Source organism: Dasypus novemcinctus, chromosome 7 (genome assembly GCF_030445035.2).
Source record: "Dasypus novemcinctus isolate mDasNov1 chromosome 7, mDasNov1.1.hap2, whole genome shotgun sequence".
NCBI lineage: Eukaryota > Metazoa > Chordata > Mammalia > Cingulata > Dasypodidae > Dasypus > Dasypus novemcinctus.
Genome location: NC_080679.1, coordinates 10,942,949 through 10,960,542, shown reverse-complemented (window position 1 = coordinate 10,960,542; position 17,594 = coordinate 10,942,949). Strand labels below are relative to the sequence as shown.

At 38.8% G+C, this 17,594-nt stretch overlaps 1 protein-coding gene across 14 annotated transcripts in view; it reads left to right on the top strand.

Moving 5' to 3' along the window:
- Nucleotides 1–17,594, top strand: part of GIGYF2 (GRB10 interacting GYF protein 2) — a 145,669-nt gene that overhangs the window by 90,767 nt on the left and 37,308 nt on the right. For 13 of the 14 annotated variants that reach the window (XM_058299883.1, XM_071216049.1, XM_071216047.1 and 10 more), the window contains 9 exons: nucleotides 2,459–2,676; nucleotides 3,199–3,361; nucleotides 3,446–3,634; nucleotides 6,658–6,854; nucleotides 7,833–7,992; nucleotides 9,074–9,240; nucleotides 11,786–11,877; nucleotides 12,936–13,043; nucleotides 14,480–14,580. In XM_058299883.1, the coding sequence (XP_058155866.1) occupies nucleotides 2,459–2,676; nucleotides 3,199–3,361; nucleotides 3,446–3,634; nucleotides 6,658–6,854; nucleotides 7,833–7,992; nucleotides 9,074–9,240; nucleotides 11,786–11,877; nucleotides 12,936–13,043; nucleotides 14,480–14,580 (1,395 nt within the window). Of the gene's footprint in view, nucleotides 1–230; nucleotides 336–2,458; nucleotides 2,677–3,198; nucleotides 3,362–3,445; nucleotides 3,635–6,657; nucleotides 6,855–7,832; nucleotides 7,993–9,073; nucleotides 9,241–11,785; nucleotides 11,878–12,935; nucleotides 13,044–14,479; nucleotides 14,581–17,594 lie in introns of those variants that run through there. The other variant, XM_058299888.2, reaches the window with a different exon arrangement.

The window sequence follows — 17,594 nt, the reverse complement described above, 5'->3', positions numbered from 1 at the left end:
TATATGGAGTTGTAAGTGGGTAGAGACATAGTAAAGTCAGTCTGTGGGTAGAGTTAGGCTGCTGTGACCCCTTTTCCTCCTGGCTGCCTCTCAGGGAGCTTTTCTGTCATGAGCAGGCATTGTTTGCATCATAGGGTCTAGGTAATTCTCATCAGTCTGTGCCCTGGGCAACCAGATATTATAGTTCTCTTCAAGGCATCACGACATTTTGTGCTGAGCTTGCCTGTAAGCAGAAGGGTTTGTAGACTATGTTCCCAACAAGCATTCAGTGAAAAGAATGGACAGGATCTGGGCTGAGAGAGAAGAAAAATTCCAGCTGATCAAAAACAAACAAGGTGAATGTTTTGGAAGATGAACAGTGTTTTTGAGCCCAAATGTCTGATGTTGGTTCTATTAAAGGGAGTTAAACAGAAAGATTTTAATGTTATCTTCTACCATTGACCCCCGGCCCAACAACTTAGATTTTAGATAGATGTTGTCCTTTTCTCATCTTTTCTAGCCATTCCTTCTCCCTAATAGTTGACTTTCATGTCAGTTTTATTTGTCATCAACTTAATAATCTTTCAAAATATTTTACCCTTATATTTTTTTCTTTTAAGACAGTTTTGTGGGTAGAGGGATATGTGGGGCTGAAAAAGCACTGTAAATATATTAAAAAGACCATCTGCTTTTTCAACCTAGCATATAGAAAGTTTAGTCTGATGATAACAGTTGTTATAAATTAAGTCTTAAGATTTCTTATACTATAATCGTCCTTTATTAGGATTGAAGTAAAATTTTAAATATAATTTTGGCTGATTTTATTTTACAAAAAATAGTATCAAACTTTAACTTAGTTATAAAGTTAATTAAGTAGTGGTCAGCCTATATAAGCTGTGCTATACATCTAGTACTATTAGTTTCATGAAAAGCTTTTTTATTAACTATTGATAAGACAACAGCAAAATTGTGGAATATAGTTCTATTAAGGTAGATCTGACGTGTATGGAGATGGAGTTATTATGGACAGCTAAGCATCCTCTCTGGAGAGCTGAACTTAGGGAGCTCAGGTAGAGGGAAACATAAGTGCCACTTGCCAGATTACTGGAAGGATAGTAGGAGACAGAGTACTCTAGAATTCTAAATTTGATTCTGAATACTCCTTTTGGGTGATGGCTCTAGGTTTTACATTGAAACAGTTTGCTTATAAAATTCCTTAGCTTCCATAGAAGGTAGTAAATAGTGATTTTTTTTTTTTTAAATATAAGTCGAGATGGGGATTGCCGGAATAATGTTTCTTTCTCTTACCTTTTTGTGAGTAGCTTCTAAGATCCTACCTGTATCTGGTATTTTGCAAATCATTTCGCCCTTTGGTTTTCAGTTTGATTGTTAGATTGCTGGTTTTAGCAAATTGGGCCTCAATAGTAAGAAGATATAACTTCAGCCACATTTCTTTTGTGTGTCTCCCACAGAGAAAACAATCAAGGAGAAAATGTTAATAGGTTATAACCTGACTTTTCTTAAGATTCTCTTTTAGAGTCAAGCTTGTCAGGTTGTAACAACAGAATTTTCTTTCTTTCATTTCTTTTTAATACCGTAAGTAGGATCTTTTATTCCTAACAGTTTTTTTCTTTTGGAAAGTAGATCATAATAACTACTTATGGATTTAGAATCACAGTAACTACTTATGGATTTAGAAATGGGTGGATTTAGAAATGTCCTGGGGGTATTGTATGAAAGTAAAAACTTCCTGGGGAGAGTTAAAAGATGAGTGAAAAGGGGAAAGTCAGCATGTTATTGTGGAAATAAAGAGAGGCTGTAGAGTTGCATTCTGGTTTTGCTTTGCCATCATGCAAGTTACTTGAGTGCTGGAGGTTTTAGTTTTGTCTTAAACTGTAAAATTATGATATGGACTATATAAAATCTGTTACATCTCCCACTGCTACAATTCCATGACTGACTTTTTTGTTGGGAATCAGGATCACAAATGGGAGCTTTGTATGTAGGCGTGATGAGTTTGATATTTGAAATCAACACAGGAGTGCTGATTTTACACATAAAGAGTGATATTTTCATGGGAAGAGAGAAAAATGCTTTACGACCTGCTAAAGGGAAGGCATGAACCTCAGTATGGGCATACATGTAGGGTATGGTTAATTGTTATTTTAATGAGATCCAAAAACTTATTAAAAGTGTATGCTTTGAGTAAAATGTCCTTTAAACGTGCTATTTTTTAAAAATTATCTTTTGAAGTTTTAGAGTATTGTTGCATGGCTTGGTACTTAATGAAAATAAGTACTTTTGTCACTTCATGGTAACAAATACTCTGAAGGCCAGGCTTCATTTAATTCGCCTAATTTTCTCAAGTTAGTAGCTTAATCCATTTGAATTTGCTGTCAGGGTGGTTTTCTCTATTTTTCATCCACTATTTTTTAAGTAGTCATGAAACTCTTCTAAGGTTGTGTCCTCCTTGTCCTAGATGGTCCCCGTTCTGCAGGCTGGCGGGAGCACATGGAACGACGGCGAAGGTTTGAATTTGAGTTTAGAGACCGGGATGATGACCGGGGCTATCGGAGGGTACGCTCTGGCAGTGGGAGCATAGACGATGACAGGGACAGCTTGCCTGAGTGGTGCTTAGAAGATGCCGATGAAGAAATGGGCACATTTGACTCATCTGGAGCATTCCTCTCTTTGAAGGTGATGTATCTGTTTTATTTATTTATTTTTTAAAGATTTACTTTATTTCTCTCCCTTTCTCCCACCTGTTTTCTGCTCTCTTGTGTCCATTTGCTGTGTGTTCTTCTGTGTCTGCTTGCATTCTTGATGGCACCAGGAATATGGGGCTCTTTTTTATTGCATCATCTTGCATGTCAGCTCTCAGTGTGTGCGGCGCCACTCCTGGGTAGACTGTGCTTTATTTTTTTGCCCTGGGCAGCTCTCCTTGTGGGGGTGTACTCCTTGAGCATGGGGTTCCCCCATGTGGGGGACAACGCTGAGTGGCATGGCACTCCTTGCGCACAGCAGCACTGCATGCGGGCCAGCCCACCACAGGGGCCAGGAGGCCCTGGGTTTGAACCCTGAACATCCTATATGGTAGGTGGATGCTCTATCAGTTGAGCCACATCTGCTTCCCTAACTGTTTTAAATGTCATGATAAATGGTGACCTCCCACCAAAGCCAGGTAGGTTGTTGACTTTTGGTTTTATTTTCTTGGTACAGAAAGTACAGAAAGAGCCTATTCCAGAGGAGCAGGAAATGGACTTCCGTCCTGTGGAAGAAGGGGAGGAGTGCTCTGACTCTGAGGGGAGCCATAAGGAAGAAGCCAAAGAGCCTGATCAGACAAATAGGAAAGAGGGAGAGAAAACAGAGAGAGTGGGAGTTGGTGAGGCCCATTTTTGTCTTTTATTTTTTTCATCAAATCACAAATTCCCTAAATTGTTAATTCATGATTACTTCGTTGTTACAGAAGCAAGTGAGGAAACATCCCAAACCTCTTCATCATCTGCTAGACCAGGTACTCCTTCAGACCATCAGCCACAGGAAGCTCCGCAGTTTGAGAGGAAAGAGGAACTGAAAACTGAGCAAACAGAAAAAGCTGAAGAGGAAAGTCGAACGGAAAATAGTCTACCAACCAAAGTGCCTAGCAGAGGGGATGGTGTGTATTTGCGGGAGTATCTAAGTTGAAATAGAATTCTGCTGAGGCCGGTGATCACTGAAAAGTTAGGCCTCTTTTTATGCCTTCTATAACTGCTCTAGTGGGTGAATTATTGGAATTGATTATTTTACCAGGAAAGCAAGTCAAACAGTGATTCCCACATGTGTATCTATCACAGAATTCGCCAAAAGAGAGAATCTGCAAGGGTGGAACTCTGGATTCTCTATTTATAGAGTATTATGACATAGCCAGCCTGACTTCAATCTGGCAATCTGGGTTTGGGAACCTCCTCTTTAGTTTGATTCCCATATGAGACTGCTACCTTCTTTTCTTTTAGGTGTGCTCAACCTAAATTGCCATGTGACACACCAAAATGAGCCATGGTTCCAAAAGAGGCAGGAAAGTAAACACGGATGATGCCATGAAAGCATCATCACTGCTAGAGAATGAACTTAAAGCATAACTCCTACTTATACTAAAAATTGCATTCTTAACTGTTTTTAGCTAATGTTACAGTATTGATTTTAAGTTGTTCACACACTTTAGTAGGCAGTGTTAATGGTCTTTGCCATGTTTCCTCTTGCACATCTTTTAAAAAATGACTTTTAATGCCAATGATGAAGGGTTAATTGATGAATTCACCATAAAAATTCATATATTTTAATATGGCCTATAAGACCATTCATGGTTTAACACCTCCTCCCTCTGCAGCTTCAGCTTTAGGGAGCTTCAGTATCCCTCAGTCTCTGTTCTTTCAGGTCCTGAAATGTGTCCTGTTCTCTTGCTTCCACGCCTTAGCATGTGTTTTCTGTACCTTTCTTCCACCCCAAAGCCCCAAGCTAGGTCAGTGTTTTTCCTGTGTTTCTTAAATAACAAGCACTATTCCTAGCATAACATTACTGTTTTATAAAGATCTGTTTATTGTCATTTTCCCCCAATAGACTGTAATATTTTAAGAGCTTGAACCAGAATTTCTTTTCAGTTTTTTATGTCAAGAATATAGCTGAATGAATGAGGGAATGAATGAAGCAAGCAAGTATTTGAATCTCTACCATATATATCAGAAACGTGGGACAGCTTGGAACCTGTTTCATTTATAGTGGTTTTTCAATTATCATATGTCTCAGAATTCTCGTGTCGCATTCTTTTGAATGTTCTTGAGTCTAGTAGACTTTAGGATGACAGGCATTCATGCGTGTCTATTCTGAGAAAGCATCAGATGTACAGTAAAGGTTGAAGCTTCAGATTTATGGACTATAAAGGAGATAAAGCATGTGTATGTCACTGTTCCAGGGCAAAAAGTAATGATATAAATTCACTATTAGAGGACTTCTAGGATGCTTCAGGAAGCAGTTGGTCTTTGAGCTCATCTTGGAATAGTAAGTTGAACTTGGGCATAGTTGTAACTGAATGAATTAGAGAGGGCACTCCAGTATCAGGGAGCAGTGAAAGCAAGGGTGAGGAGGTAGGTCTGCTCCACGTGTGGACAGGTATCTGTACGTGTTTTTATTCAGATAAGTGTAAGGTAAAAAGGAGAATCATAGGAAAGCTGATTGGAACATGGATTTTTCAGCTGTATGTAGGGTAGTTTGTTGTGATGACAGAGGGGCTACAGAGCGACCTATTGGGCTCCTGGGAAGTCACTGGGTATAGGGGGTGCTCTGGTAAAGGGAGGTAGTGGTTGATGAGATTTCAAGGGAGAAATTGGCTAGTTTTGATCATTGACTGGATATCAGGGCAAAGAAGGGGGGAGTCGAAGGTAACTAAGGTTCTTGAGAAGACTATGGTGCTGTAACACGAAAACAGAATGGAACTTGAGGGGAGGGGAAAGAATAAACTCAGTTTTGAAAATAGATTCTCTACCTCATTTTTGAAGTAGAGATGGCCAGAGAGTGGTTTTGAATGAGGGACTGTAGCTAGATGGGAAGAGTTTAGGGCCAGAGAGATAATGAAGATTTTAAAGATTTTATACACTTGATAAGGTTGAGAAGAAAAGTAAGCTGAGGACAAAACTTTGGGTAATTCCTGTGTTTTGAGGGGAGAGAGAAGAAAAAGAGCAAGAGGAAAAAAAATCAGAGGTGCATATGGAGCCAGGGGAGTTCAATGCAGGAAAAATAAGGAAGGAAGACATTTCAACACAGAATAGAATTGATGATACCAGCTGCTGGACAAGAGGTTGGATGATGAGGATGAAGAAAGGCTTTGGTAGCTATGGGTCACTGCCTGTCTTTGTGAGAGCAGCTTTACTAGAGAGGTGGGAGAGCAAGTAGAATTGTAGTTGGTGTGGGTGGTTGCAAGTGGAGGACAGCATGTAGAGACTGTCCTTTTAAGAAGTTTGGCAATGAAAGGAAAGGGGGAGAGGAGCAGGAATTCAGAGAAGCTATCTATAATTGAACAAACAAGGTTTCAAAGGGGAAACTGCAGTTGTATTAATTACTTCCAGTCCCCTTTCCTTCTCAAAAGCCTGTGTACTGAGAGGTTAGAAAGAACCTCTTTTGCAGTCTTTATTCTTATTGAGAAGAACATCCAGCACTGTACAGGTAGATTCCAAGTGCTTTTCATTATCCTAAAAATAATAGTGAATTATATTAATTATTACTTGAAATAGTTACTTAACAAAGATAATTGGAAATATTTGTAATAAAGGTTTGATGATGGGATGTTTTGAGACTATTTGGAGGTGCTTTCATAACTTTTTCACTTGGTGACAGAAGGGATGAGACTGATTCTGTTTGTTTTCAAAAGGTAGACTTATAACCATTGGGTGGTTGCTGTGGTGACATAGGTGGGCAATGTAGAAGGATCTTCTAAGGTATATTTTGGTCCTGAAATTGTTTTTCTATGGAGGTATTTGTCATTCTCATGAGAAAAACTAGACTTTTCCTTAAGTAGCCTCAGTATTCAAGAGACAGTTCACATTCCTATTTGGCCCAATTAGCAAGCTGCCCAACTTGAGAATGTAGAGTTATGCTTCATAAGAATCTCTGCATTTCAAAGGATTTTCATCTAATTTTTTTCTCTAGAAATAGTTCCTGATGTCCAACAGCCCCTGTCACAGATTTCTTCAGATACTGCCTCTCCTCTCCTCATACTTCCACCTCCTGTTCCCAATCCTAGTCCTGCCCTCCGGCCAGTTGAAACGCCGGTCATAGGTGCTCCTGGTATGGGCAGTGTTTCCACAGAGCCAGATGATGAAGAGGGTCTCAAACATTTGGAACAGGTAAAAATCACGTAATTACTTTTTCTCCTCTCAAACTGACATAAAAATGGAAAGTCAATAAGTGAATATTTAAAAGTAGAACTTTTCTACATTAGATTTTAAGTACTGGAAAAGATGTTTGTATATCTTGTATTTATTTGTATGAGTAATTGTCTTTCAAATCATTTCATGCTTATAAGTTTCTGCTATGTAGTAGTCATTATGTCAGGTTATTTTTTGCTCTTCTGAGGTTGCCCTTAGCTGTTTGCTTTTCTTTTTTCTTTTCGGAAACTAGTGTAATGCCAAAAATGGTGAACACAAGCAGCTGTGGATGGGCAATGTGTCTTCTGGATCTTGTTGCCTCAAGTATAATAGGGAACATAATTAAACTCTCAGGATATTAACATCTTATTCATGTCTCTAGATTTCCCTTAGATTGTGTATACCATTGCTATATGTAAAGTAGATGATAGCTTGCTTTCTCCAAAGGAAGTTTTCTTTCCTTTGGGGTGGGATAAGGTTAGTGACAGGAAATGCTCATGGGAAAGAAGGGGTAGTGTCTTACTAAAACTTATAAAAGATTTTACTTGTAATTGTATTATTTGAGCCTACTGTTTTGTTAACATCTGTGTTTTTACAAGTCTAGTTTGTACAATTTGAATTGACCAGTGGCTTATTTTAAAAGATTACTCTTACTGGTTCATTGATTGAAGGCTTGGGTTTTGATTCCATACTCGTTTGTATTCTATCTCAGTTCAGTTTAATAGTTTTTGAGACCTCAAGCAAGACTTGACCTCCCTGAGCCTTAGTTTTCCCTTTTACACAATGGAGATAATATTTCATGGCATTGTTGGGACAAATAAATTGTTGCCTACTGCATTCATTGCTTAGTGCCTTTCACAGATCATGCAATCCATAGAAGGTAGGCATTATTATGTGTACAAGTATTAATTTAGCATCTTTTTGTTTCCTCAATCCACCTTGTTTTTCTCTTATTAGCAAGCTGAGAAGATGGTGGCGTATCTCCAAGACAGTGCACTAGATGATGAGAGACTAGCGTCAAAACTGCAAGAGCACAGAGCAAAAGGAGTTTCAATCCCATTGATACATGAAGCAATGCAGAAGTGGTATTACAAAGATCCCCAAGGAGAAATTCAGGGTAGGTTACTCCCCTTTCCTACTTTAAGTGCAGAAGTGCCATTACCTCCAGATTCTGTTAGGTGGTGATTGCCTATCTTGCTAAGCTACCTCTTTTACTGGTTCTTTGGCTAGAGAGCAGGCTTTTCTTAAGGTTTGTTTAGTCTGCATCTTGACCTTTCCAGTTGCCGGCTTCTCTGGCATGATTCTCCCAGAGGAATCATTACCATGTCTTATTCTTCCCCTGGGCCCAGTCAGTCTGCCTTCCTCTTTTCATCTTTCAGGGTCTTCTTTTGTTTCATATTTAATGTCCACGGTTTGTCCTTGTACTTAGTGGGAGGAATAGGGCAAAGTATGTCTACTCCATCTTTCTAGAAGTGGTAATTCTGGAGCTTTGTTTTCTTTGTTTCCCCAGTGCCTAGATCATATAGTAAGTGTTCAGTAAATATTTGTGTTGAATGAACTAACAGTCTGTAGATGAGTGCATTTGTTAGTTATATTTGTAAAATATGCTTGGCTATTTTTCCTTTTGCAAGACATCTAGAGAATGTTAGTTTTTTTTCCCCCTCTACCAAGAGCTTATTTAGTCTTACCTGGGTAAGTGAATTGCAATTTGTTTTCATTTAATTGATGAGTGTTTTTATTCTGCCCCCTAGCTTCAGTAATCTCCCTCAGAAAATGAAAATTTGAGAAGAATCTGTGCAGCCCTGCATGTTTATATTCTTTATGCCCAAATGATACACAGTCTACCAAATCATATTACTCTTTTCAGTTGTGTCATCCTAATCTGACAACTGAATTATTGTAGAGATTGAGTGAGATAGAGTCTATCATAGTGCTTATAACAATTAAATCCCTGCTGAGGATTTGGGATGTATAAACACAAGACTCATTTTAAAATTGTTTATTGTATTTTGTTACTTAGAAGTCTGTTAGCCACCTTCCAAAGGGAATTAAATTTAAAAATCATACAAAATATTTGACTGGTGCCACCTGAGAAGTGTTATTAACCCTGGATGAGGATCAGACCCAGGAAATATTTATTTTCTCGTTTAGCCTGAAAGGATTCTTACTACCCTTTTGTTTATTTGGTGCTATTTTAGGTCCTTTCAATAATCAGGAGATGGCAGAATGGTTTCAGGCTGGCTATTTTACTATGTCTTTATTGGTGAAGAGAGCATGTGATGAGAGCTTCCAGCCTCTTGGTGATATCATGAAAATGTGGGGAAGAGTTCCCTTCTCTCCCGGCCCAGCTCCCCCTCCTCATATGGTGAGTACCTTACAGCTCACCTGGAATAAGTATTAGACATAGAAGCACCTGCTTCTCTTTGAAAACATAACCCCAGTGTTGCATATTATGAGGAGTAACTAAAGTGGTAATGAGAAATCTGAATCAGAGGCTGCGTACTTAGCTATGATAATCTTTTCAAAAGTCAGAACACCTGTGCCCATCCTCTTCAGCCATCACACGTACCCTCCCCACCTATTCCAAGCAAGTTTTCCACCTGCTATAGAGTGAAGTCTATCTTATTATAACCTGCAGGTCTTACATGGTCAGGCTCCTTACCATTCTCTTTCCCTGCTTTATACAGTTGACCTTGTTGAGTTCCTTTCACTCCTTTAGGTAGAATGTGCATTCTCCCCACTTGCTTCATCATTTCTCTCTTCCTTTCGTATTTACTCAGTTCCCAAGTCTGAGTTTTGCTGTAATGAAAGTGTTAAAATTCCTGTGCTTCAGAATATTTTGGGGACCTAAAAAAAATTTAATTACTGGTATTATAACTTAAAAATGGAACAAAGTGGGAAGCAGATGTGGCTCACCTGATAGAGCATCTGCTTACCATATAGGAGGTCCAGGGTTCGGTACCCAGGGCCTCCTGACCTGTATGGTGAGCTGGCCCACATGCAGTGCTGCCACGTGCAAGGAATGCTGTGCCACACAGGGGTGTCCCCCACATAGGGGAGCCCCATGTGCAAGGAGTGCACCCTGCAAGGAGAGCTGCCCCATGCGAAAAAAAAAAAAAGGAACAAAGTGCTAGTGACCTCTGTCTTGTATTGTTACCCTTGTCACCCTTGGCAGGTGGAATCCTGGCTGCTCTTGCAACTACTCCTGGCCATCTCCCAATAGAGCTCTTTTTGGAGGTCTGTGGATCTGCACCTCCCTTTTCCTTCTCTAGTTTGGAGTGCTTGATGGTCCTTGTCAAAAGTGCCATTGTGACCACTATATTTCTATAGTAACGCCAACCCTTTATTTACTTGTCAGCTATATATTGAGTGCCTGCTAGGCCTTGTGCTAGCTTCTTATGAGATGAAGGTGAAAAGGCATAACATATATAGTCAAGGGAGTTTATAGATAAGGACTGTACTTTTTCAGAGTCTTTTGACCATGACCCATAGTAAAATATGTGTTTTACATCACTACTCTGTACACTCATACTGTGCATTTGTGTGCAAAACAAACTAGTTTCACAAAACATTTTGTACAGCAGACTGGTATTTTCTGTTTTATTTCTTTTTATTTTTAATACTGGTCTTTACTCAGTAATTGATTTCACAGTCCACTGATGGGTTAAGGCCTATAGTTTGAAGAACAGTGGTCTACAAAATAAGATTCCCAGGTCAGGGGAATTATTTCTGACGTTTTCCTAGTTGTTCAGTACAAAGAAAAATTATACTGTATATTTTGTATATGTTTTACTTTTATACCATGTTTGAACCTTATTTCCCTCCCTGAAATTTGGATGGATTTTCATCTTGCATGAGTCCGCAGCAGAAAGCCTCATAACTTGGAGCTTGGCTGGCTTGCTCTGGTCCATTTTCTGACTTCCAGTTAATGAGTCTCAGTCATAACCTCCTTAAACTGAAAAACTGTGGAAAGCTCTGTGCTTTCCTGTCAGCTCTTACTTTTACTCTGAACGATACTGATAAAAAGAGAACTCCTAGAATGAATATACCCTGAAACCTAAGTTTTCATGTAGGAAATTGAGATCAACCTAGGATAAACTTCTAGCCTCCAATATGTATGTGAAAGAAAGTGTTCCTGAGTTTCAGATGACCCTTGCCCTAAAAAACTACATACCAAATATTTTATTACAAATTAAATCAAAACATATAAACTATTCCCTAATGATGCACCTGAATTTCCCTTTATTTCTGTTAACCTACACTACATGTTTCATTCTTTTTTAACTTTTTAGTATTTAAATTTCACCCATGTTATTTGATGCATGGTCTAAAAAACAGGATTTCACTACAACTTTATTTTTTCTAGCCCGTGATATAGTAGTAACAACAAACACCTAAGTTTTAGGTAGAGCGCTATAGCAAAAGTGTTTTCATATTCTAATTTAAAATTTCTCAACATCTTTAAGATGGCAATGGTATTTATTATATATGATTATAAAGTTTCTACCGTAACATTTCCTTTAACCTTTAGATGATTTTATGCCTCTTTGTATGCTGTTGCATTTCTTTAGTTTCTACATAATCTAAACATTTATAAGTCATTTTTAAGATTGGGAGAGTTATGTACTTTTCCAGTTAAAGGAGTACAGCACAACATTTGGCTTTAAGGGCAGATGGGGAGAACAGCAGTTGAAGTGAGGACCCTATTCTACCTAATCAAATCTCTTATAGTGTAGATATCAACTTATTCCACTAGATGGTGATGTTTAGTTGAGCATTTTGGTGGTAGGACGGGTTGGGAACTAAAGATTCTGGGATTCATTTTGCTTTCAGATATGTGTACTGAGTGGCATTTTGGGGTCTTTGCAAGTTATTTATTGATACTTCTTTTCCCATCCTTTCATCCCTAGGGAGAGTTGGACCAGGAGCGACTGACTAGGCAGCAGGAACTCACAGCTTTGTACCAGATGCAGCATCTCCAGTATCAGCAGTTCTTGATACAGTAAGAGCAGTAATTCAGTAGGATGTACTGCAGCACCATAAGGGCTTTAGATGTAATCTGCTCTCAAGTTGTGCCTTTTATAGCAGAAAGAGCTATGGAAGTTTATATGATGTTTCATTCACCCTGCCAGTGGCACATTACTACTGTACATTTGAGTTTATTCTTTTATCTCAAATATTACCTACCAAAAGTTTGTGGAAGATGAGGCATAACTATACTTTTATAAGTTATTTGATTCCTAAAGCAAGCACCAAGAATCAGCTTAAGAACTGTCTCCTAATTGACTCAGCTTTGAATGCCACTGAAAGGAGGAGGAAAATTTGTGCTATTGGGGGTAGTGTTAAATAATGGCAAAATATCTTATGTTTTGTATCCTTTATGTAGAAGAAATAAGGTTTGCTGTTCAGCTGGTATAGAAGTTGACAAACTATGGCCTGTAGGCCAGATCTGGCCTGCTGCTTGTCTTATAAACTAAGTTTTATTGGAAAACAGCCATACCCATTTATTTACTATTGTTTATGACTGCTTTTGTGCTATAAGGGCAGAATTGAAGATAGAGACTATCCTCTGCAGAGCTGAAAATATTTACTTATGTACCCTTTTCAGAAAAAGTTTGTCTACCCCAGACTTAGTGAAAAAAATCTTGAACTTCCAAGTTGAAATATAAATCTGAAAATTTTGTACAAGTGATTTGTTTCCCTTTGTAGAAGATGCTTCATATAGAAATAGCTATTAGTTTGAAGCTACTTTAAATTTAATTTGTTTTCTGGGAAAAGGTTATCATCATGTTGGGAAAGTTTGCCAGGTTTTAACATTTCATGCTTTTTGTTGTCCTTTTTGGACTTGAGGCGTGCATCTCTAGTTCAGTTCTTTTTAGAACTGAACGATTTATAGAATTTTCTTTTTGACTATTAACATGAAGAACTGTAAAATATATTTAATATCTGTTTCTAACGGCGAGTTGTTTTTGAGGGGTGAACTGAACTTTGCTTTTCAAAGTCTTTGTAAAGTGAACTAAATGTGGATAGACAGGTTACACTTTATTTTACTTTTTGAAGACAACAGTATGCACAAGTTTTGGCTCAACAACAGAAAGCAGCCCTGTCTTCCCAGCAGCAGCAACAGTTGGCATTTCTTCTCCAGCAGTTCCAGGCTCTGAAGATGAGGTTGGTGGTCATTCCATTATATATCACATTGTGTGTGTGTGTGTGTGTGCGCGCGCGCGCACACATTAATAAGAAGAAAGGAAATTATGGCATATTGTAGGAATTCTGCCATCAGAATACCCACACAGAGCACATATGAGTGTGTGGTGTGTGTAAAAGCAGAATGCAGTTTTTAAAAATAAGCTGGAAATAAAACATTTATTCAGTCACTTTTTACTTAACAGAGGATAAATTTGGAATAACCATGAAGGAATAATTAGAACACTTGATAAGCAGTGTAGTCTTATGAAAACAGTAGCAAAAAATTGTAGTCTAGGACTTGAATCTCCCTTTTACTTGTGATATCTTTTTTTTTTTTAGAGATGTATTTTTAATTTATTTCTCTCCCTCTGCCCCATTGTCTGCTCTCTGTGTTCATTTGCTGTGTGTTCCTCTGTGTCTGCTTGCATTCTTGTCAGTGGCACCGGGATTCCGTGTCTCTTTTTGTTACATCATCTTGCTGTGTCAGCTCTCCGTGTGTGTGGTGCCATTCCTGGGCAGGCTGTGCTTTTTGCGCATGGGGCAGCTCTCCTTACAGGATGTACTCCTTAGCGTGGGGCTCCCCTAAGCGGGGGACACCCCTGCGTGGCACAGCACTTGTGCGCATCAGCACTGCATGCACATGGGCCAGCTCCACATGGGTCAGGAGGCCCTGGGTATGAACCCTGGACCTCCCATATGGTAGGCAGGCACTCCATCAGTTGAGCCAAATCTGCTTCCCTACTTGTGATATCTTAAGAAGGATAACACTATGCACACAGGGTTAAAATTTTCTGGAACTCAGAAGCCATTAAGATACGTCCAAGGAAAAGGAAATTAGGCTAAAAGTCTTAAATTTCTGCTTTTTCAGATTATTCAATTTAATATTTGTTGTAGGCTCTTTAAACGTGTCAGTCTTTGCCCTCACAAACTTTATTGCCCAGTTTAATCAAAGCTGTTCGCTTTTTTCTCTTTTGCACCTTAACCCGTTTTATGGTATGCATGTTACATGGTTAGGTTCTCCATTTTATGGACAGACAGACCAGGACTCTTAGAGGCTGAAGGCCTTGGTTAACATAACTCACAGGAAGCTTCAGAGATAGGCTAGAGCATAGGCCTTTTGACTTTGTTTTGTAATATGCTGTCCCTATGACTTTTATTGAGATATTCTAGTTTTTTAAGACAGTAGGTATATCCATGGTTTAGAAATCAATATATGCTTATACCATGAACATTCAGACATATAACCATTGTGCCTCTTTTTTCTTTTAAATGCTTGGACAGTGTAAGGTTTTAGTTAAAATGATGAGTTTTCTGGCCAGATAAACTGGAAACCCAAGAAATAACCCAGAAATGCCTGTTTATCTTCTTTTTGCAAATGACAAGAACAAACTGCTTTTTCTCTTTCCTTTTTGCAGGATATCTGATCAGAGCGTCATTTCCTCAGTCACTAGGTCTGTGTCAGTGCCAGATACTGGCTCTATCTGGGAGCTACAGCCTACGGCCTCACAGCCTACAGGTAAAAGCTTAGATTGGGGCTTTAGTACAGCTCCAAAGATTTAGATGCTAATAATATTTTTATAATTCAATTTTTTATAAAATTGTTTTTTATCTGCTTGGTGTAGAATATTAAGAAAATGTCACAGTTTTTTATAGACCCCAGTGCAAAGGATTGAACGTAGTAGGTTGGTGCAAAAGGAATTGCAGCTTCGGACTGTGAACTGTAAACCATTATAACTAGGCTCAAACACATCTTTATTGATCAAAATAGGAACCATTGCAGTCAACACATTTTTGCCAATGAGAAATGTTTGTTTATTCCTGTAGCATAAAAATCCATGCTTCAGGATTCACTGAACACTTAGATAGCATTTTCTGCATCTTGCTGGTTGTGAAAGCATTTTCCCTGCAAAAAGTTGTTGAGATGCTTGAAAAAGTGGTATTCAGTTGGCAAGAGGTCAGGTGAATATGTTGGATGAGGCAAAACTTTGTAGCCCATTTGTTCAACTTTCGAAGCGTTGGTTGTGCATTGTGCAGTTGGGCATTGTGGTGGAGAAGAATTGATGACCAATGGCTGGCTGCAAGCATTTCAGTTTTCAGTGTATCTCATCAATTTGCTGAGCATAATTCTCAGATGTAATGGTTTTGCCAGGATTCAGAAAGAGATAGTGGGTCAGACTGGGAGCAGACCACCAAACAGTAACTGTCACCTTTTTTGGTGCAAGTTTGGCTTTGGAAAGTTCTTTGGAGCTTTTTCGCAGTCCAACTACTGAGCTGGTCATCGTATAAAATCCACTTTTTGTTGCATGTCACAATCCGATCAAGAAATGGCTCGTCGTTTCATAGTATAAGAGAAGATGATACTTGAACGATTTTTTAAATTTTTGATCAGCTCATGAAGCACCCACTTGTCAAGCTTTTTCACCTTTCCAATTTGCTTCAAGTGCTGAACATCTATAGAATGGTTGGTGTTGAGTTCTTCAGCAACTTCTCCTTTAGTTTAAGAGGATTAACTTCGATTATTGCTTTCAGTTAGTCGTTTTCAACTTCTGATAGCCGATCACAACTGCACTCCTTATCTTCAAGGCTGTCGTTTACTTTGAAAAACTTCTTGAACCACCATCGCATTGTACGTTCATTAGCAGTGCCTGGGCCAAATGCATTGTTAATGTTGCAAATTGTCTTCATTGCTTTACAACCCATTTTGAACTCAAATAAGAAAATCGGGGAAGTGGATATGGCTCAAGTGATAGGGCTTCCACCTACCATATGGGAGGACCTGGGTTTGGTCCCTGAGGCCTCCTGGTAAAAAAAGAAATAGGAGAAAGTATGCCTGCATGGTGAACCAGTGCCCACATGGTGAGCCAGTGCCTGCTCAAGTCAGTCATGCAGCAAGATGATGACGCAGCAAAAGAGAGACGAAGGGGAGAGTCAAGGTGAAGCGCAGCAGAAACCAAGAACTGAAGTGGCACAGGTGACAGGGAACCTCTTTCCACGTAAGAGGTCCCCAGGGTTGAATGCTGGTGAATCCTAGAGGAGAAAAAAAACAAGAAGAGAAGACAAAAAGAGCAATAGATGCAGAAGATCACACAGTGAATGGAAAGACAGCAAAAACAGCAGGGCGGGGGAGGGGAGCTTTTTTTTTCAATTAAAAAAAAAGATTTGCTTTTTATCTAACATCATTTCCATAGTTCAAACTAAATATAAAATAAAGAGCAAGTAATAAGTTGTTACCAAAAAAAACATAAAATGAGAAATGCACATTAAAATGATGTCTAACATAACCACATTTGTTTAAGAATGTATGCCAGTATCAAATGGCATATTTCAACAATGCAAAACCTCGATTACTTTTGCACAGACCTAATATTATTAAAAACACAGTTAAGGATTTCCTAGAAATTATTTAATAGATCAAATTTGTTGAATTTGAGTCCGTCTTTTTTATGTCGCTCTCACCAATGTCTTTTTAATTGTCTGATATCTTTAGCCACGGCGAGAAAAATACTTAAAAACATAAATAATGATGAGCCATCCTTTTGAATCAAGGATTGATACATTGTTTAAGACTGCAGGTGCCCACAGTTTTTGAGAAAAGGAAAGCCTGCTTTGGAGTAAACCGCTTTCCTCAATTATCTGGATACTCTGATGTTTCTGCAATGAATTTAGAAAAATTGGGTCTGAGATTATTTAAAGTTTTGGATTGGTGGAGCACTTCTGTTTCTTCAAGTGTCATACCTGCAGATTCTCAGGAAACATAGGCATTGACAACTGAGACATTGAGGCTGCAGTTCCCGTGCAGCATTGCACCTGAGTATTTTGTCATGAGAAGGGTTGCTCATCGGCCTCCATTAACTTATCATGCTATGTGTACCTTATTTTTTCTTGGTGGCCATTTATAATTAGGTTATTAAAATGTTTTCTGTTACTTTTGAAACTTAAGTACCTTACTAAGTAGTTTCTCTCTTTGGATTTGGTCCTTTACAAATAGTCCATTGGTTTTATACTGTACAGATAATAATTAATAGTCTGTAAGTAGGGGGCAGAGGTGACTCAAGGATTAGGTGCCTCCCTCCCACACGGGAGGCCCCAGGTTCAGTTCCTGGTGCCTCCTAAAAAGAAGATGAGCAGAAAGCAAGTGCAAAAAAGGGCGGAGAGAAATAAATCTTAAAAAAAAAAAAAAAAAAGTCTATAAGTAGACTAATGGGAATGTAGGATAGAGAATGCTGATAAGTAGTGTTAGCAAAAATAGCTAGCAATAGGAAAATAGAGTTGGAGGCCCTGATCTGTGCTACCTGACAGATCAGGAGGACTAAGTGTCATTTGTAAGGAGCCACCCAGGCTTTCCAGAGGCCTCCCCAACTCTAGCTGTACCTCTCTTAACCTTGCTGTCCATTTGGTGTGCAGTAAAAAGCCATATGGCTGCAGAAGTACTGTGGTCCTTGAAATCTGATACACTTGGGTTTGAAGCCTGGTATGGCCACGTGCTTGCCATGTACTTTTAGGCATGAAACAAAACTACCTGTGACTCTT